We start from the raw sequence: 22,696 nt of genomic DNA on the forward strand, positions 1-22,696 counted from the left end.
GGTTTCGAACTCACGATTTCATAGACACGCGGCACGCGCCAATCCGAGTTACGGTTTGAAAGATATAGGCGTTTAAAGTGAAGGGCAATGTTGTAAATTTATAAAAGTGGGTTTTAAAAATCAGATTTCCTCTCTCTCTAGATTTTTCCACAACTCTCTCTCTCTCTCTAGAACTTTCTCTCTCCCTTTTTATTTCTCTCTCTCTCTCCCGCACTCCCTCACTTCTCCCTCTCTCTCCCCGAGCTCACTCACCTCCCCCTCTCTTCTCTCACCGGCGTGGCCAACTCCGGCCATTTTCACGGCGACCAGAGGCCGGCGACCAGCTAACCCCACTGGCCCAGTTCTCTCTCTCCCAGTGCTCGCTCTCCTTCGCGTTTCTCTCTCTCTCTCTCTTCCCCTTCTCGGCGCGCGACACCACCAGGCCGAACCATCCTCTTCGGCGAGTTTTCCGACGACCCAAGCTCACTGGTCGACTCCCCACACCGGCACAGAAATCACCCAGCAGCGAGCCTTGGTCACCTCAGCCTCGCGCGCACAATAACAACTCAGAAACAAACCCAGCTGCCACCCTCTGTCTCGCGGGATTCCGGCCAAACTTCAGCGCCATCCACTTCGAAAATAGGTGGGTTTTTCTTCCCTTCATGATGGGTTTCACTCTCTTGTGGCTTGGATGTGTAATTTTGGGAAATTTCTGAAGATTGAATATGGGGGTGGGGACCATTTCGGAAATTTCTTGGGCTTTCAGATTAGAGAACTGTTCTTGTGGTTTTGTGGGACAAATTTGCAATATTAGGAAGTTCAATTAATGTTTAGGATGCAGAAATTGAGTGGGTGTTTTATTTTGAGTAATTGTAGAGAATTAAAATTGGAGTTTTAGGGCCATTTCGGGTTTTAAGTTGGATCTTCAATTGGGAGCGAAATATTGTCGTTATTTTGGGACAATTTGATTTCTAGAAATTTCAATTTATGCCTAGGACTGAGAAATTGATTGGGCCTTGTTGGAATCATTCTTATTTGGCTATTTTGGCTTTGAAAATGGCCACCTTGGGCGACACTAGTGGAAGTCTTGCTCACCGCTGTCATAACGTGAAATTAGGATTTGCTCCAAGAGCGATTTCTAAGTAGGTTGTTGTTTTGGCTAGGTCCGGAGTTGTTGGAGAAGCCGAGAAGTATTGGACATAAATTTGTGACCTTGCCGATACAAAAATTCATCTTAGGAAGAATTTTCCGATCAAGGTGAGACGACTGGGGTTCGTGACGATCCGGTGGAGGATCGAAGCTAGGCTATCACTGTGAGTGGACTAACTTTTAATTTTTTTGAAATATTTTACATGTTGATGATTAAATTCCATTACTTAGCTATATTGAGTTTGAATTTAAGCTAAAGGATTTTAAGCTAAACTTTGGTTTTTTAAATTCTTCTTTCCTAAATTTAAAATTGATATTTATGGTTTTTGCATTTCAAAGTTTCATGGATTTATGAACTTAGATATTTTGAGTTGAACAAATGTATATTCGATGAGTTTGGTTTGGTTAAGAAGAAATTTGGAAGAAAAATGAAAGGATTGAGATTTGAATTATGTGTTTATGAGTTATCGGTTTTCAAACCACCTTTGCAGTACCCTCCAGGTTACCAGATTTAATAGGTCTTTGGGACCCATCACGGCACACACATAGGCTTTGGGCCGTGTGTCGGGATGCTTCGCCCTTTGGGGGCCGCTCTGTGTGCACGTACGACAGAATATCCGGCTCTGCGTGCGAACGACAGACTCTCGGCTCTGCGCACGTAAGCCAGAATTTGTGACTCTGCATGCGTATGACAGATTCTCGGCTCTGCGCATGTATGACAGATTATTTATGGCTCTGCATGCGTATGACAGATCCTCGGCTCTGCGCATGTATGACAGATTCTATGGGTAACTGACTGGTGTGTGTTTTCAACTGTTAAGTATTTTAAGTGATGAGTTTATGGCAGCAAAAGGTTTTTAAGTATGACGGTTTCAGTTGAGCAGTTTTATAAATTTTTCAGTATATTGAGAGTGGTTTGAGAATGAAGTTTTCAGTTTAAATTATTTTATTATAAATGTATTATATAGTTTTATTTCGATATTTTATTTTAAATTTATAAACTACTCAGAATTTTTAATGTTTGAAGTTTTATTCGATAAAGAGTTGGTGTTTTGGTTTAGTTTTACAATACTCTTAAGCCGGAAAATGATTTTAAAACTGGGGGTGTTCAAAGAGCGACGTGAGGTTTTGGAGTTAAAAATATTTAGACTTGATTTCATCTCCATTTAACTGTCCACTCACTGAGCCTATCTCACCGTTTCTTGTTTTGTCTTAAATTGTCCCCCCAGGTAGTAGCGTTGGTGGAGGTCGAGCCAAACGCGTCGAGGCATAGCATCCATTTTTCATTCCTGGTCCCTGTAGGCGCTATGTTTATTTTTGTGAAAACTTATTGTAAATGATTAGTGGCTCTGATAACAACTCCTAAGGTTTAAGTGGGTCCGAGACCCTTTATTTGCTTGTGGTAGAGGTGGCTGAAAGACTTAGAAGTGCTTTTTAACAGGTTTAGAAGTTTCTGGGTTAGTCCATTTTCAGGGGAGGTTCTGCCGAATTTTCGGTAGGATTTTCCTTGAATTTGGATTCCCGCAAGACCTCTCCGGGTTTCAGGGTGGAATCTGGGGGCGGTCCTGTCAGTGCATTAGAAGAGTTGGAACGACCCGACCCCAAGTCTTTTTTTTAATAAAAATTTAATCTTATTGGGCGGACTTTATTAAAATTTTGGAAGGGAGTTCTAGTGTTTAGAGGGGCGTTTTAAAAATTCAAATTTGATGGCCTTTAAGCTCGATGCGGCTAATTAGAACTCGAGTTTCCAAACGTGTAGGCGAAAACGGTAAAATAATTGGAAATTTCGGTAGGAAGGGTGGAGAGTTTTCTACTTGGATTTTGATGGATTCAAGGGTCATTTCGGGTTTACTTTGAAAACTGGTTTTAGGGATTGTTCTTGGACAATTTTTGGGTAATATCCACCCCTTTGACTTCAAATTGAAATTTAGAATTGAAAGGTTTGAGGAATTTAGAGAGATTATGAAATTTAGATTTGGTGCCGCCACTTTAAGCGGCGATAGCGGGGGTTCCGGCAACCCAGCTGCCACGTAAATTTACCTAGCGCTAATTTGAGTACCAAAACTAAGTTGGTTAGTGATTTTGAATAGGTGGGTGCGACTTGAGCGACGAAAGTTTCAATTTGGCTCATGATCGGATACTTTGCGGGTGTCGTCTTTAACTCTCGGACAACCCCAAGTAAGTTAGACCACTTGCAGGATTAATTTCTTTTGAATTTGTGGTTGAATTTGAGGAAGTGGGTGTCATAGTTGGAGCCGGGACGGATTTGGAATAGGGTGAGAGTGTATAGTTTAGAGAAAAACGATTTCTAACTAGTAGAAGAACGTGAGTCGGGAGGAACGTTTAGGCTATCACACACACACACACTATTAATTTACGTAAATTGAGTCTAATTTCTTATTTTATTGGTTATTGTATAGGCGAGACAACCGTAACTCGTGACGATCTGGCGGAGGATCGAAGCTAGGGCTATCTCTGTGAGTGGACTTTGATTTTAAATCATTTATGTTTTCTATGTAGTTTTAATCTAATTGATTTAGTTTGAATCTATCCCGAGTTTTAAATCATGAGCGTTTGTCAAATAAGCATTTATTTTAGTTAACACCCTATCTTGGATTTTATAAATTTCACGATCAAGAAATATCTCAACATACTTTAATACATGAATTTATGTTAAAAGTACTATGATTTGAAATAGCGTATTTAATTTCGACTTGGTTATGGAAAGATGGTTTATATCTCGTAGTTTTTCATCTCAATGATTATTTATATTTCTTGTCGGATATTACAATTTGATGAGTTGAATCTTGTTAAAGAGAGTTTTGGAAGAAAAATGAAAGATTTGAGACTTGATTTAAGCGTGTTGCAAAGTATTTTTGGTTTTCAAACCACTCGCCTCGTTACCTTCTCAAATTTGTTGGATTGGATAGGTCTTTGGGACCCATTACGGCACACACATAGGCTTTGGGCCGTGTGTCGTGATGCTTAGCCTTTTGGGGGTGTGACAGGACCGCCACCGGGTTCCACCCTGAAACCCGGAGAGGTCCTGTGGGATCCAAAATCAAGGAAAATCCTACCAAAAATTCGGCAGAACCTCCCCTGAAAATGGACTAAACCAAAATTTATAAACCTGTAAAAGCACTTCTATGTCTTTCAGCCACCTCTACCACAAGGGAAAAAAAAAAAAAAAGTCTCAGACTCACTCACAATGCCAAAACCATAAAAGATTCTTATTCACCAAAGCACATGATAATCAGAGCATAACTAAACTTCGTTTACAATATAAAAGTTAATCCACAACTTAAGGGAAATGACGCCGAAGAGCTGAAAGTCTTGCCTCGACGTGGTACGGCCCAACCACAACGATCTATAACACCTGGGGGGAAAATGTTATAACAAAATAAAGAAAACGTGAGATAACTCTGAGTGAGTGGACAAAATAAAGAAACAAAACATTAAGTTATTAATCCTTTCAAATTCCTTTAAAATCAAATCTCCACTAAGACCTCACGTCACTCTTTGAAATCTCCCAGTTTTAAAACCATTTCACAAGTCTATTTCAAAATCTCCTTGTAAACCACGATCATGCTTAGAGTATGAGAAAAACATATGAACATGAAACTATTTCAAATCCTTAGAATGCCCAATGCATAAGAAAACTCGTAGAATAATAAATGTGTGAGAACCTTAAAAGGAAGTCATGCAGTAACAAAAAGAAACTCATCATATGCAAAATCTTTTAAACAAATCAATTAACTGAAAATCAATCTTTGAAAATAACAAGTTCTCAAACTGAAATCGATACTGTCAATTTATAAATAAATAATTTAAGCTGAAAACTTTCTTCTCAAACCACTCTCAATATACTGAAAATCAATAAAACTGCTCAACTGAAACTGTCAAACTTAAAAACCTTTTCTGCCATAAACTTATCACTTAAAATACTTAACAATTGAAAACACACACCAGTCAGTTACGCATAGAATATGTCATACACGGGCAGAGCCAAGAATCTGTCGTACGCATGCAGAGCCAGAAATTCTGTCTTACGTGCATGTAGAGCCACCCCCAAAGGGTCAAGCATCATGACACACGGCCCAAAGCCTATATGCGTTCCGTAATGGGTCCCAAAGACCTATAAATCCGACAACCTGGAGGGTACTGAAAGGTGATTTGAAACTATTTCCGATAACCAAACAAAATCTCTTGTTCCACCAATAGAAAATATCTTTATAACATTCCCAGAACTTTAAATCCTCCAAACAAATGCATAAACACCACTAGTAAAACAATTCTCAATAAATCACATTCAAAAACATAAAACCAATCAAATCTTTTGACCATAGACTAAAATATGAAATAATCCATACGTATAAAAGTAAGAAACTAGTTTCCTTTCCAACATCCAACAAGAAGAAATTTATTTGCGATAGCATTTGTAATCCAGAATTTAATACCATTAATCAAATCTCAAAATCAACTTCAAAACGTTAAATATAAAACAATTTGTGAGATTTCCATAAACTCTTAGAAAAACCAAAAGTCTATTTAAACTTCAAATTCTCAACTAAAATTTCATACCCAAACTAAATCACGAATTTTATAAAACATTTAAAGAAAAAAGAATCCACTCACAAACAACTTCGGTTTATCCAATCACATTCAACATAGCCAAGATCAACAACTCACCCAACAATTGTCCAAAAATAATCCTTTATTCACAGATGGCAGTGGGGGTTCGGAATCACTATGGGTGTCGCCCAAAGTGGTTGCCCCAAATCCAAATTTTAACTAAAATACCAAATTCATCAAATAAACTCAAACTTTCAATTCTAAACAACAATTGGGGTTCCTAGGGATGAAATTTATCCAAAACCATCACCAATAACAACCATTAACCTAACTCCACTTCAGTATACACCCAAAACGAAAACATTGCAAAATACTCAGATACCAATAATACTTTTCTCACGTCTTATAACCACCGTGACACGGCTTAAGGTTTCGTTGATCGATCGGCCACAAATTGTTGTCCTTAGGATATGCATAATATGTCCATAAAAACAATGCATTACAATCAAATTCCAGAGTTCACAAATAGTATTAATTTGGTCGTTGATCAATCGATTTAGGTGATAACCACCACGCACGGTGGCTGCTCGGCTCTAAACTACACCCAAAAATTTCAGGAAACTCACCCAAAACACAACAAGCTCTAGAATTAGCCTCGAGGAGTCTCGCGAAGACTGATTGGCGCGAAACTATTCAACCCGCCACCACGAGTGGCAGAAATCGGAGGTGGCAGGGACGACATGACCTGGAAATTACCCAATTTCAACTCCAATTAATTCTAATTACACAAAGGATCCTTCAATTGCCCAAAAACATCTAAATTTCGAGTCCAATTTCAAGAAATTCGAAATAACAAAAACCCTAAAATCAAATTTTCAATTTCTCAGAATTGGACAAACACACTTTAGGGAAGAAATAGCCCATACCTAGAGGATCAATTTTTCTAACTGGGTCGACGGCCAAATCTTGCCAGAAATACCGGAATCGACGGCGGAAGCCGGTGGCTGAGTTGGACTTCCCGAGCTCATTGCTCCATCGTGGAGCATCATCGAAGCAAGAGGACACCACGATTGAACTCACCGTGGTGAGACGAACAAGACCCAGTGGGTCCGGCCACCCAAATCTCGCCGGAACAGTCAGATCAACGGCGAGGCTCGAATCGGGTCCAGGCTGGGTTTCGGGTTTTCGGGGCTTTACTGGGTTGAACGGAGACCAGGGGTAGAGGAAGGCGATGGCGAGGAGCCAAAGCCCGACACCAGCCGCCGCCGGACGCGCCCTCACGCACCGGTGGCAGGGGCGGCGAGAGAGGGAAACGCGAGAGAGAGAGAGAGAGAGAGAGAGAGAGAGAGAGAGAGAGAGAGAGTGAGAAAATCTAATTTTTGGGTATTTAAAACCCACTTTTGTAAATTTACAAAATTGCCCCTCGCTTCAAACGCCTATAACTCCCAAACCATAACTCCGATTGACGCGTGCTTCGTGTCTACGAACTCGTGGACTAGAGACCTATTCAACGGACCCAAGGTCAAAATCAAAAACTCATTTATTTTAAAAGTCAACTTTGGGTCAAGCCCAAATTAAATCAAAACCCTTTTTATTTTCCAAATAAATCCCAAAATCTTTAAAATACTTTTCAAAATAAACCTTAGAAAAAAAATTCGTGGCTTCACAATTCAATATCCTTTAAAAACCTCTTAAAACTATAGTTAAATAAAAATTTAAATTTCTAGTGGAATTTGGTTCGGGTTGTTACAGGGTGGCTCTACGTGCACGTAAGACAAAATTTCTGGCTCTGCATGCGTATGTTAGATTCTCGGCTCTGCACATGTATAACAGGTTCTACAGGTAACTGACTTGGTGTGTTTTATTATAAATGTATTATACAGTTTTATTGCAATCGTTTATTTTAAATTTATAAGCTACTCAAAATTTTAATGTTTGAATTTTATTTAATAAAGGGTTTATGCTTTGGTTTGGTTTATTGAATTATGATAGCAACTTTGAACGTGTTTCTGAAAGCGTTTTAAAACTAAGGTATTTCAAATAGCGACGTGAGGTTTTAGAGTTAAACGTGGTTATAAAGGGTTTTCTGAAAAGATGTTTTACCTTTAATTTCATTTCCATTTAAATGTTCCACTCACTGAGTTTATCTCACAGTTTTTCTTGTTTTGTCTTAAATTGTCCCCCCAGGTAGTAGTTTTGGTGGAGGTCGAGCCAATCACGTTGAGGCATTTACGTCCAATTCCCTACTCGGACCCTGTAGGCGCCATTTTACTTTTGTAAAAATTCCGTGTAATAAAATAGTGGCTCTGATAACCACATTTAAATTTTAAGATGGTTTCTCTTTGAAATTGTTGGGTCTGAGACCCTTTTTGGCTGTGGTCAAAGTGGTTGATGTTTTAGAAGTGCTTCTACATGTTTATAAATTTTTGGGTTAGTCCATTTTCAGGGGAGGTTCTGCCGAATTTTCGGTAGGATTTTTCTTGATTTTGGATCCCACAGGGCCTCTCTGGGTTTCAGGGTGGAAATTCGGGGACGGTTCTGTCAAGAGTAATTTATGATTATAAGTTATAAGGGGTTTTGAGAGAGTTTTCTAAGTGAGTGAGGGTTTAGGTAAATTTTTTGAGTGCTTATAGGGTTTAAAATTATTTACTTATTTCTTTCGACCAAAACAAAAACCTACTAAATTTCATAGTAGCCGAGTCAAACCAACATGTGTTTGCTCTAAAAATATTCCAGGTACCAATTGGGTTTAAAATTGACCCAACCCATTAACCCAATATGTACTCACACTTAGAGAAGGACTTACCTGCAACACAAGTATGCCACCTGCTATCCCCTCCCTCTCTTCTCTCTCTATCTCTCTCATTCTCTTTCTCTCACTCTCCTTCTCTCTCTCTCTCTCCTTCTGCCTCTCTCTACTTGACAGGTAAGTTATTCTCCTCACACACTTAATTTTCCACTCATTGTTTGTTTGTTTTCTTTTCTTCTTTTTTTTTTTTCCAAGGGAATCAAGGTTCAATGGAATCCAGCTGGTGTGTCTTAATCAGCGGAAGAGAGTAAAGACGTAATAGATCGATTTTCTTTTTATTTCTTTTCTCTACTGTTACTGGCCACGGATAATATCATATTTAAAAGATAAATAAGTTTTCCTTTGACTGCGATTGGTGTGAGTATGTCTAGTGACAGCGATTGAATACCTATACATATTACATTCTAGTGGATAGAAACTCTGAATTCGTGGAGATAACACATGACTTTCTCGAAGGTCAAGCCAACATCATAATCCAACCAACTGGCACAACTTCCTTTCTAAAATGACAATAATAATAACAATTATAATAGTAATAAGTACTATAATTATAAATAATATCAAATTTCACTTTTGATTCTTAGAGTTTGGGTCAAGATTTATTTTAGCCTTTATAATTTTAATTGTTTTGATTTAGTATTATAGTTTACAAATCGTTAAAATTCGACGACATATTATCATTTTTATTTTTTAAATTGTCAAATTTATTGTATTTTTGATTATGTATTTTAAAAACTATTCTGATTTTAGTTATGTGATTTACATACCAATGACGAATTTAACGAATTGATGAACAAGTGCAACAATTATAGAACCAAAATCAGGATAATTGAAACTATAGGAAATAAAGTGAAACTTAATGTAAATTACATAGACTAAAATTGAATTTCGCCTCATAATAATCCATTTTAAAATTGAGTGGTTGTGTTGTTGCCACGTAGTGAGTGTGATTGCCTAACGACTTGAAAGAGGTCGGAACATGTGTGAAGTGTGAATACATACTTTGGCTGAACATGTGTGAAGTGTGAACACATACTTTTGGACTAAGAATATAAAAAGAAAAGCAATCAGATCCAAAAATTAATATATAAAATTGACAATTAAGTTTCTACAAAAGGCACAAAAAATTAACAAACTTCTAGATCAATCGTGTTGGTAATAAAAATATGGTCTTTAGCAACAAAACAAAACAAACTAACTAGAAATGACTTTTTTTATTTTATAATCTCTTCTAACTAATAGAGATTTAGTATCATCCATCATATCAAATAGTCAAGAAATATGACTTCTTCTTCTTTTTTGTTTTTTAGTAACTTCTTAAATGTAAATGAGTTGATTTTGAAAAGACCCCAAATTCATAATCGCCACAAAAGCATTACTAAAGAAGTATTATATATATGATTATCCTAGGTTACATTAATAATTTTGGAAGCACATTTTATAATAAAAATAAAAAATAAAAGGGCACACTTGTCAGTACATTTTAAAAATGTACCTGTATCATTTCTTTGTCTAGGTTACCCTGAACTTCTAAGTGGTTCATTAGAAATCAAAGAATTACAATGTAGTTTCTAATTTTATTACTAAACCCTAAATTTTAGAAAGGATTACAATATATTTTTGGAGTGGGAGTTTCTAGATGGTAGGGGGTCAGACAAAAAATAATTCTAACTTCTAAAGAGTTTAAAATTACAAATTATATAGTTTATAATATTATGTTTCTGTCTAAAATAACATAATACTGGATGCAAATTTTTGAGTTTATATTTTGGCTATTTTTTAAAAAATATTATTTGAAAATAAAATCGCACGTTTTGTTTTGGTCGAGAAATCGCACTCTTTCAAAACCTTAAAGTTTATGTTGACAATATAATTGAAATTGATGTAGGATAAAAAAGCAAAAGCCATATATCTTTATTTCTCCTTTTTTCATTAATAAAAAAGAAAAAGAAAAAAAAGAGAGCATGGTTAGAAGAAAACCCATCATAAGTTTTTAGAGCATGTGATAATTACTCAAGATAAATAATTAAAAAAGAAGAATGAAACTGACCCAACTCTTTTAGCCAATGCCTTTCAAACACGTCTGAGTTTCCAGACTCCACGATACTAAATTCCAGTCATAGGAGGCTGCGCACGTGAGTGTTATCAGACTTGCTTTGTTAGTTGTTACATTGAACCCATGCCTTAGTTTATAGTATTTCTGCTACTTTGTTTCGGACAATGCTTGGTTCACCCTCAGGGGTACCAGCAGGTCACTCAACCCCTAGAAATGCTTGTTCGGAAGTGCAGACTCAGGATCAAAATCGTTTAATTTTTAGATTACCTATTAAAGATTATTTGCGCAAAAAATCAATTTAATTAAAAATCGTTTGATTATATAACTATTACCAAATAAATAGAATAAATAGACGATTTGGTCAAAAAATTATTTTTTAAATACAAATTGTCTATTTATTTCATTTATTCGATAACAGTTATATAATTAAATAATTTTTGATAAAGTTAATTTTTTATATAAATGATCTTTAATATGTGATCTAAAAAATGAACGGTTATGATCATAAAATTACATTGCCGAATAAGCATTTTTTGGAGGTGAGGTGCACATGGAGGTCACCCCTAGGGGTGACCCAACTATTGTCTATATATATATATATAAATATGGATAAAGATAATCGCTACTAATTCGGGTTATCTTTTTTATGTTTGTTCACCTAAAAGATAATATATATTATGTGTTTAAAATATAAAAAACTATCATCAATTTTTGAGATATGTCAATTTTTAATTAATTTGTTTTGTTACTCAATACGACCAAGTTATATGAGAATAAATTTTGACGAAAGTTTTTATTTATTTTTCCACAGAAAGAGGTGGCACAAAATGTCTATATGCATACGGGTCATGTAAGTATCTTAGTGGAATCTTCTACGTTTGCAATTTCCAATTACATTCAAGTTTCTCAATCAAATCCCTTTCATTTTCTTCCATTTCTTCTAACCTCCTCTCCTTCCTAGAAGCCCACCCATGACTCCCCAGAAGTCCATTTTCGTACCTTATATATATATATATGTAACCCTAGGCAAAGTTGGTCATCAGATTTAATCCATAAACATATTAGTTTGGTTGTACACTTATTGATAAGTGGCCCCAATGGATGTGTTGGGTGTTAATAACCGCATGAAGTCCCCAAAGCAGAGCAAAAGAAGGAGATCAAAGGGTGTGAAAGTTGTGTACATATCGAGCCCCATGAAGGTTAAGACCAGTGCTTCTAAGTTCAGGGCTCTGGTGCAGGAGCTCACCGGGCGAGACTCCGATGCCGAGCGGTTCATGGAGACCAACGGTGGTCATCATCATCATCTAAATGTTCATGAATTTACTCCTCATGAGCACCAACTGAAGCATAATGGTGATGATGATCATCATCTTCAGCTTCCTTTCTCAAATTCGCTTTATGAGTTTCCAGATTGCTCGGACTCTTTGTTTGAACCACTCAATGGGCATTTTGAGCTGGATGTGCTCAGAAGCTTTGATCAAATTTAGACTTTGCATGTTAGCTAATATTCTGTCTGTAATTACTAATTAGCCATAATTATATATTTTTTCATTAATACAAGTTTATATATGTTCTATTTAAGCCTTGAGTTATGGTATATATATATAGTTAGTGGTTGCAGTATATTGGGTAATGATCTGGACAGTCCTCTAGTATAAACTATAAAATGCTTATGTTTTGGGAGTGTCAATCTAAGTCGTACAATCAGGCAAGAATAAACTAGATCAATGATCAAGATTTGACAATATGTATTTTATGTTAATTACGTACGACTCTTGCAAAAGAACATTTCAGCTGCTATATTATCCTATTATTGTTTTCACTTTTATTGTTATGTTTCTTAAGGCCAGGCATATGCTGCAGTTGCCAAATGCAAGGAGGAAAAATTTAGTCATGGTAGTTGTGATGTTTTTGTGAATCATACAAAGGGAAATTAATTAGCTGCCCCACCATAAAAGAAAAAAAAAAAAAAAAAGCAATGTGCATGCTTCTGACTCGAATTATTAGAGCAGCTTATAGTTTTGCTCTACACTTTTGACTCTCAAGACAGCAAGATTTAAATTGGCGACTGAAAAAGCAATGTTGTACAGAAAAAAAAAAAACAAAAAAGGGCAATATATTGTGTCTCAGTGTTTATGCATAAAAGTTTGGCAATGATAATGGGTGTAGCACCTTGAATTTTCGACTTATGAAAATTTTATTATTTAAGTTTTTTAAACTTGTTCTTAAGGTTTGTTTAAAATAATTAAAATTTTCCTTAATTTTGTTTTGACTAACCAAGACCTTTGATTGTAGTTATAGAGTTTAGTTGCTTAAAGTGATTGGAAAAGGAAATTCAAAAGTTTGGTGATTATTTTATTATTTTTATTTTTCAGAATTAAATTATGGATGAGGAATTTTCATAATTTTTTTGAAAGTGATTTACCTATTTTGAGGCTACAAGAAATTAGTATTCATTGATATGAGTCCGTACGAGTTTTCGGAGAATTATTTAGAGTCCCGAACTATTTTTGATGAATTTTTGAAGTTGGAGAAATTAGATAAAATAATAAAATAAAAAGAAAATAAAAAGATTGTTGAATGGGCAGACAGCCGGCCACATGGCGCGCTGCCATTGGAGAGAACGCACTGACGCAGCACTGACTAGGAGTAAGTCAGTGACCTCATGAGCTCGCATTGAGACCGGCCGCAATTTATAATCTTGGCCATCCGATCTCATTAATTGCTGTCACACCCCAAAGTGGGGTCTAGCACTTTGGGCACGTGGCAGTGCCACATTGGTCTTCAACATCAACACGCTCTCATTGAAACCCTAATGAGAGCATGCCAAGATCAAGGATCAATGTAAGACATTTAAAATACAACAACCAGTTTCAAAGAGTGGGAAAATTTTTCATTTTTGATACCAAACAATCAGAGTAAATCCAGTAAAGGAAGCTATGCAAAAATGGTGAGCTTTTTGGTATTTGGTAAGTAATAATCCGATTAGAATTTAAAGAGCAGACCCTTTCTTGAAAACAATTAAGTCAAGATGCTTTGATAAGTATCAATCTATGACTTACTTTAAAATGGGAAATTCTTAATGTACCAAAACCAAATTGAGAAACAAGTAGAAAAGAAAATAGTATGTGAGTCATTCTAATCCTTAAGCATTTAAATCCACATATTTCACAACTAGAAAGGAATAAAATAAAAAGATTGGGGTAATAACACACTCATCCATTGTTGAATCCTCTTCTTCATCACTGGAGTATTCTGATGTAAGTGGTGAATGTAAACTAATCCTTGGAGACTTCTACGTACCTGCTATCCCATCTTCATCCTTCACTATTAGAAATCTCCACAAAGCTAACCGTGTTTCTTTCCTAAGGGTTTCCTGCAACTTAACAAACTGTGTAGGGATAAGCATCACCAAAGCAGCTGATCACACACTCAACTAGTCTAAGACAAACTCAAGCATTCTAGTAGAGACATTCAATAACAAGTAAGTTTCATTAATTAAAGTCATTGGTATTTGCCAAAATGGCTCAAGAACAAACAATTAGTTAGACAGTTAAGCATTTGGCAGCCTATGTATAACAAAAAGGTACCAAATCATATTATTTTGAGGTATAAACATACTTATTTTCAAGAGATTATAATCATATACAAATGAGCACATCTTGTATCACAAAGCAACATCAATTGTACATATAGCTCTCGGGATGAACATGGAAATGTAACATACAACAATATTCTTCATATTCAAGTATGTTTAAGTTTATGAAATGCAAATGCATATTAATTTAAATAACAATGTAATGCATACCTTTTTCTCTATAACAAAGCATACCTGTTAAAGTTGTAAACAGTGAACTTATCCTCTAATTTATAAATTTAATTACCTATATCCTCATATTCTACTAATAAGTAGGTCTAGATAGTGAGATGCATGTCCTTTCATCGAAATAGATAAATCAACCTACTTCTCATCTAGCATATTCATAACTCTCATAACCAATTCTAGATAAAAACTTGTATGCATACCTTTAAGAAAATTGAACCAAAGACAGAGTAAGAATTGTAACCCTTCATCTTTAATTAGGAAGTCCAAACACTTAAACCACATTATTGTAAACATTCTTGATTTAATAACTATAAATGCTAATGTAATGCTTTGGCAGCCCCCATAGAAGGGGTGACTGCCCTCAATGAACTAAATAAATATATATACATATCATGCTATGCAATCATATGATGACAGTCCATATAGGTATTCAATCAGGTTCGTTACATAAGTCATAAGCACATGCTTCTTAATTTCAAACAAGTATATCACATTATAAGCAAATAGGTAAGCAATCAGACTATGTGTTTATCTCAGGTTCGAATTCAAAACAGTGAGATCATTAATACATTTTATTTATTGGTTTGATCCTCTTTACCTATTAAGCTAGTTTTACTCCATAAGAACAATTAAGTCTTAAAACAAGTTGAAAACCAAATTGTATTAACCTTAGGGTACTTTCAAATTATGCAGATCCTATTAGTTTAATTTAGGTGTTCTTACACTTTTAAAACATGAATAAATCAAAGTGATATCATTTTCTTTTCAAGAGAACCAAAGCTATTAGAAAATCTACTCTTTAGTTTAGTTCCTACCATTAAAGCATGTTGTCTAAGCAAAAGTGTTTACAGATAAAACCAAATAGGTTTTCTAATTCAATTTAGGTAGCAAGTTACTTTCCAACCCTAATAAAGTAAGTTGAAATCATCAACATGCTATCCATGTTGACTTTCCTATTTTCAGTGAGCATTCAAATTAAAATACCTTATAACTAGCATGTAATTGTGCATTAGGTCACAGTCCACTTTTAAATTAGCTACTTGATTCCTTAATGATCATGACAGCCAAGGAAACATATCACAATATCAAATTACTATCCAATTTGAGCCATACATAAGGGATTAAACACATCTATACATTTAGCTATGAATTCAAGTATAAAGAAACTTAGTTTGAAAGGACTATCTCCCCCTATCTCAAATGAAGCCTCTTGTCCCTGTTGCAATCCAACAAACTGAAAACCATCAAATTCAGAGTACAAAAAAAAAACAGATTTTACACTTACATTCTCAATTTAGGGTTTTCTAGGGTTTTAATATCGTATTGGCTAAGTTAAGTGGCATCTCAAGACCTTTAATCCAAAAACAACCATCCTATGATCTCAATAAGTTATAAATCAAGTACTCAAACACATTTGAAAGTTTTAAAGGTATTACAAAAGCCATACCAGAAAAAGGGTATGTTGATGATTGGATTTTGTTCAAAAACATGGGGTTTGACAACTCAAATTTCGATCTAGAGGTAAATGGACTCCCTCATGTTCCTCGAACAATCCCATGGGTGATAATCGACTTGTGCAAACTGAAATTTTGGGCCAAAAAGCATTAGATTTGGCAGTTTTATGCACAATTGGGGTTTTCAAAAGATCAAAAGAGCAGTACATGCTCTGCCAATTTTATAAAATTCTAAAAAAATAATTTGAATACGATTTTTTACAAGAAGTTAGGAGGCACATTGATACTCATACATAAAAATTTTCAAAGCAATTGGAGTTGTGAAAGTAAGCTTTTGAAAGAGACAAAACGCACGGCAGAAAACTGATTTATGCATAATTACTGTTCATATAGTCAAAAATACTATCTTTGTGTATACTGAACAAAATTGAGTGAGACCAATTGGAATATGTTTGAAATCATGTGTGTGAACTGCTGTAGAAATTTCAAAATCATATTCCAAGTGCATTGGAAATCGTGCATGAAAACTTAAGACTTTTTTTTGAAAAATTCTGCAGAAAATTGCAGTTTTTGAGGCAACTTGCAAAAATCACTATAAATTCATATCAAGTCGGATTCAAGTGATTCTTGACTCAAAAGAAAGATATACATGTGTACTTTCACACACAAAAACGGTTTCATCAATATCATTGTAGATTGGTACAAAATTTAACAACAAATTAGCAAGGTCAGTAGGAAGAAAAATAGTCAAACAAAGTTTAAAACATGCAACCCTATGGTCTTTTCGAGATGCACTTAACCTAGCCAAACATACATCATCCTAAACCTAGAAACTAACATTCAAAGACTTGAAAGATGGGGTTTGTGGTTCCTTACCAAGTTTAGCCTTTGAAACCAGTGGCTGCAACCTTGTTCCTCTTCTTCCTTTCAATTCTTCAAGTTCCTTTCTTTTTGTCCTCTCTCTCTCTCTCTCTCTCTCTCTCTCTCTCTCTCTCTCTAAAATCAGAATTAACCGTTGCACCGAAATGACATTTTAGTGTGTTCTTAACACCAAATATGGTTCAATAGGTCTAAAACACCAATATTAACATGAGAAAGTGTTTTGACATGTCTTTCTTGCCATCCAGGAACGTTTTGGTGCAATTTGGATAAAATTTGACCAAGTATGTAACGAAATGACCTTTTTGTGCGTTCTTAACACCAAATGTAGTTCAATAGGTCTACAACGCTAATCCTAACTTCATAAAGGACTTCCTCATGTCTTTCTCGCCAACCGGGAATGCTTTGGTGCAATTTAGACGAAATTAGACCAAGTATGCACAAAAATTACGTTTTCGTGCGTTCTTAACACCAAATAGGGTTCAATAGGTCTACAACGCTAATCCTAAAATGAAAAACTGTTTCGACATGTCTTTCTCGCCAACCAGGAAAGTTTTGGTGCAATTTAGACGAAATTGGACCAAATACGCACTGAAATGACGTTTTCGTGCGTCCTTAATACCAAAAGTGGTACAATAGGTCTAGGATGTTAATCCTAATATTAAAAAGTGTTTTCCTATGTCGTTCTTAAAATCCGTGAACGTTTTGGTGCAATTTGAACGAAATTGGATTGACTTTGCATCGAAATGATGTTTGTGTGCGTTCTTAACACCAAATATGGTTCAATAGGCCTAGAATACTAACCCTAACATGAAAAAATACTTCCCCATGTCTTTCTCGCGAATCGGTAATGTTTTGGTGCAATTTAAGGAAATTGGACCAAGTATGTACGGAAATGTCATTTTCGTGCGTTCTTAACACCAAATGTGGTTTATTAGGTGTAGAATGCTAATCATTACATGAGAAAGTGCTTCACTATGTCTTTCTTGTCATCTGGGAACGTTTTGGTGTAATTAGGATGAAATTCGACCAAGTATGCACCGAAATTACATTTTCGTGCGTTCATAACCTCAAATGTGGTTCAATAGGTCAATAATACTAATCCTAAGATGAGAAACTGCTTCCCTATATCTATTTTCCCATATGTGAACATTTTGGTGCAATTTAGACGAAATTGGACCAAGTATGCATCGAAATGAAGTTTTTGTGCGTCTTTAACCCCAAGTGGTTCAATAAGTCTAGAATGCTAATCCTAACGTGAGAAAGAGTTTCAGCATGTTTTTCTTGCCAATCGGTCACGTTTTGGTGCAATTTGGATGAATTGGACAAAATATGCACCGAAATGACGTTTTCGTGCAGTCTTAACACCTAATGTGGTCCAATAGGTCAAGAACGCTAATCTTAGCATGAGAAAGTGTTTCCCCATGTTTTTCTCTCAAACAGGAAACATTTTGGTGCAATTGAGACGAAATTGGACCAGGTATGCACCGAAATGACATTTTCGTGCGTTGTTAACACTAAATGTGGTTCAATAGGTTTAGAACGCTAATCCTAACATGAGAAAGTGCTTCGACATTTCTTTCTTGCCGACCGGTCACGTTTGGTGCAATTTGGACAAAATGGGACCAAGTATGTACCGAAATGGCGTTTTTGTGCGTTCTTAACACCAAATATGGTTCAATAGGTTTAGAACGCTAATCCTAACATGAGAAAATGCTTCGACATTTTTTTTTTGCCAACTGGTCACGTTTTGGTGCAATTAGGAGGAAATTGCACCAAGTAGGCACCGAAATGACATTTTCGTGCGTTCTTAACCCCAAAAGTGGTTCAATAGGTCTGTAAAGCTATTCCTAATATGAGGAACTACTTCCCTATGTCTTTCATCGGGAACGTTTTGGTGCAAATTGTATGAAATTGGACCAAGTATGCACCGAAATAACGTTTTGTGCGTTCATAACACCAAATGTGGTTAAATAGGTCTAAAACGCTAATCCTAACATGAGAAAGTGCATCAACATGTCTTTCTAGCCAACCGATCATGTTTTGGTGCAATTGAGAAGAATTGGACCAAATATGCACTGAAATGAGGTTTTCGTGAGTTCTTAACACCAAATGTGGTTCAATAGGTCTAGAAAGCTAATCATAAAATGAGAAACTACTTCCCTATATCTATCTTTCCATCCGTAAATGTTTTGGTGCAATTTGGACGAATTGGACCAAGTATGCACCGAAGTGACGTTTTCGTACGTTCTTAACACCAAATGTGGTTTAATAGGTTAAGAATACTAATCTTAACATAAGAAAGTACTTCCTCATGTCTTTCTCGCAAACTAAGAATGTTTTGTTGCAATTTGGATGAATTGGACCAAGTATGCACCAAAATCACGTTTTCGTGCATTTTTAACACAAAATGTGGTTCAATAAGTCCAGAACGCTAATTCTAACATGGGAAAATGTTTCCCTATATTTTTCTTGCCAACAGGTCACTTTTTGGTGCAATTAGAACGAATTTGGACCAAGTATGCACCGAAATGATGTTTTTGTGCGTTCTTAACACCAAATGTGATTCAAAAAGTCCAAAACTCTAATCATAACATCAAAAATTACTTTGATATGTCCTTCTTACCAACTGGTCATGTTTTGGTGCAATTAGAACGAAATTGCACCAAGTATGCACCGAATTAACGTTTTCGTGCGTTCTTAATACCAAATGTGGTTCAATAGGTCTATAAAGCTAATCCTTACATGAGTAACTGCTTCTATGTCTTTCTTTCCATCCGGGAACGTTTTGGTGCAATTGGGACGAATTGGACCAAGTATGCACCGAAGTGATGTTTTCGTGCGTTCTTAACACCAAATGTGGTTCAATAGGTCAAGAACGCTAATCTTAACATGAGAAAGTGCTTCCCCATGTCTTTCTCGCAAACTGGGAACGTTTTGGTGCAATTTGGACGAATTGGACAAAGTATGCACTAAAATCACGTTTTCGTGCGTTCTTAACACCAAATGTGGTTTAATAAGTCTAGAACGCTAATTCTAATATGAGAAAATGTTTCCCTATATTTTTCTTGCCAACAGGTCACTTTTTCGTGCAATTCGGACAAAATTGGACCAAGTATGCACCAAAATGATGTTTTTGTCATTCTTAACACCAAATGTGATTCAAAAAGTCTAAAACTCTAATTATAACATGAAAAACTACTTTGACATGACTTTCTTACCAACATGTCACTTTTTGGTGCAATTAGGATGAAATTGGACCAAGTATGCACCGAAATGACGTTTTCGTGCGTTCTTAACACTGATTGTGGTTCAATAAGTCTAGAACACAAATCCTAACATGAGAAAGTGCTTGGACATGTCTTTCTTTCCAACCGGTCATGTTTTCGTGCAATTCGGATGAAATTAGACCAAGTAAGGAATGAAATGAGGTTTTCGTGAGTTCTTAACACTAATTGTGGTTCAATAGGTCTAGAACGATAATCCTAACATGAGAAAGTGCTTCGACCTGTCTTTCTTGTCATCTTGGAACGTTTTAATGCAACTTGGACGAAAATGCACCAAGTATGCACCGAAATGATATTTTTGTGCGTTCATAAATCCAAATGTGGTTCAATACGTGAAGAACGCTAATCCTAAAATGACAAAGTATTTCAACGTGTCTTTTTTGCCAACTAGGAACGTTTTGGTTCAATTTGGACGAAATTGCACCATCTATGCACCGAAATTATGATTTCATGCATTTTCAACACCAATTTAGTAGATCTAGAATGCTAATTCTAACATGAGAAAGTGTTGTGACATATCTTTTTTCCTAACCGGTCACGTTTTGGTGCAATTCGAACAAAATTGGAACAAGTATGCGATGAAATGACGTTTTCGTGAGTTCTTCACACCAAATGTGGTTCAATAGGTATAGAACGCTAATCCTAACATGCGAAAGTGCTTCCCCATGTCTCTCTTTTAAACCAGGAACGTTTTGGTGCTATTTGGACGAAATTGGACCAAGTATGCACCGAAATGACATTTTTGTGCGTTCTTAACACCAATTGTGATTCAATAGGTTTAGAACGCTAATCCTAACATGAAAATGTGTTTTGACAAGTCTTTCTTATCAATCGGTCACATTTTGGTGCAATTTGGACGAAAATGCACCAAGTATGCACCGAAATGATGTTTTTGTGCGTTCTTAACACCAAATGTGGTTTAATATGTCTAGAATGCAAATCCTAACATGAGAAAGTGCTTCCCCATGTCTTTCTCACCAACCTGTAACGTTTTGGTACAATTAGGACGAAATTGGACCAATTATGCACCGAAATAATGTTTTCGTGCGTTCTCAACACCAAATGTGGTTAAATTGGATAAGAACGCTAATTCTAACATGAGAAAGTGCTTCCCAATGTCTTTCTCGCCGACCAGGAATGTTTTGGTGCAATTTGGACGAAATTGGACCAAGTATGCCCCGAAATGACGTTTTTGTGCGTTCTTAACACCAATTGTGGTTCAAAAGGTTTAGAACGCTAATCATAACATAAGAAAGTGTTTTGACAAGTCTGTCTTGTCAATCAATCACGTTTTGGTGCAATTTAGACGAAAATGCACCAAGTATGCACCGAAATGACGTTTTTTAGCGTTCTTAAACCCACATATGGTTCAATTGGTCTAGAACAATAATCCTAACATGAGAAAGTGCTTCTCCATGGCTTTCTCACGAACCCGGAACGTTTTGGTGCAATTAGGAAGAAATTGGACCAATTATGTACTGAAATAATGTTTTTGTGCGTTCTTAACACCAACTGTGGTTCAATAGGTCTAGAACGCTAAACTTAACATGAGAAAGTGCTTCGACATGTTTTTCTTGCCGACCGGTCGTGATTTGGTGCAATTTGGACGAAAATGCACCAAGTATGAACCGTGCGTTCTTAACACAAACTGTGGTTCAATAGGTCTAGAACGCTAAACCTAACATGAGAAAGTGCTTTGACATGTTTTTCTTGCTGACCGGTCGTGATTTGGTGCAATTTGGACGAAAATGCACCAAGTATGCACCGAAATGACATTTTTGTGAGTTCTTAAAATCAAATGTGGTTCAATAGGTCTAGAACGCTAAACCTAACATGAGAAAGTGTTTCCCTATGTCTTTCTCACCAACCTGAAACGTTTTAGTACAATTAGAATTAAATTAGACCAAATATGCACCGAAATTATGTTTTTTTTGAGTTCTTAACACGAAATGTGGTTAAATAAGTTAAGAACGCTAATTCTAACATGAGAAAATGATTCCCAATGTCTTTATCGTCAACCGGGAACGTTTTGGTGTAATTTGAACAAAATTGGACCAAGTATGTGCCGAAATGAGTACAATAGGTCTAGAACGCTAATCCTAACATGTGAAAGTGCTTCCGTATGTCTTTCTCGCCAACCGAGAACGTTTTGGTAGAATCTAGACGAAATTTGACGAAGTATGCACCGAAATGATGTTTTCGTGAGTTCTTAACACCAAATGTGGCTTAATAGATCTAAAACACTAATCCTAACATCAGAATGTGCATTGACATATCTTTCTTGCCATCCGAGAACGTTTTGATGCAATTTGAAAGAAATTGTATTAATTATGCACTAAAATTATGTTTTCGTGTGTTCTTAACGCCAAAATGTCGTTCAGTAGGTTTAGAACGCTAATCTTAATAGGAGAAAGTCATTCCCCATGTCTTTCTCACCAACCGGGAACGTTTTGGTATACTTTGGACGAAATTGGACCAAGTATGCACCGAAATGACGTTTTGTGCTTTCTTATTATAAAATGTGGTACAATAGATCAAGAACGCTATTCCTAACATGAGAAAGTGCTTCAACGTGTCTGTCTTGCCATCCCGAAATGTTTTGGTGCAATTAGGACGAAATTGGACCAAGTATGTACCGAAATGACGTTTTTGAGCATTCCTAACACCTAATGTGGTTCAATAGGA

The 22,696-nt window shown here is 36.0% G+C and overlaps 1 protein-coding gene across 1 annotated transcript; it reads left to right on the top strand.

The window, feature by feature from the left end:
• Positions 1-11,542: 11,542 nt before the first annotated feature.
• Positions 11,543-12,146, top strand: LOC147291778 (uncharacterized). The gene has a single exon (XM_086237681.1). It carries the CDS (start codon positions 11,663-11,665, stop codon positions 12,050-12,052), a length of 390 nt encoding a protein of 129 aa, XP_086093807.1. The 5' UTR covers positions 11,543-11,662; the 3' UTR covers positions 12,053-12,146.
• The last annotated feature ends 10,550 nt before the right edge of the window (positions 12,147-22,696 follow it).

Source organism: Dryas octopetala, chromosome 3 (assembly GCF_963921425.1).
Source record: "Dryas octopetala chromosome 3, drDryOcto1.1, whole genome shotgun sequence".
Lineage (NCBI taxonomy): Eukaryota > Viridiplantae > Streptophyta > Magnoliopsida > Rosales > Rosaceae > Dryas > Dryas octopetala.

Coding starts and splice junctions, on each gene's coding strand:
- LOC147291778 (XM_086237681.1), top strand. CDS start 11,663: ATGGATGTGTTGGGTGTTAATAACCGCATGAAGTCCCCAAAGCAGAGC.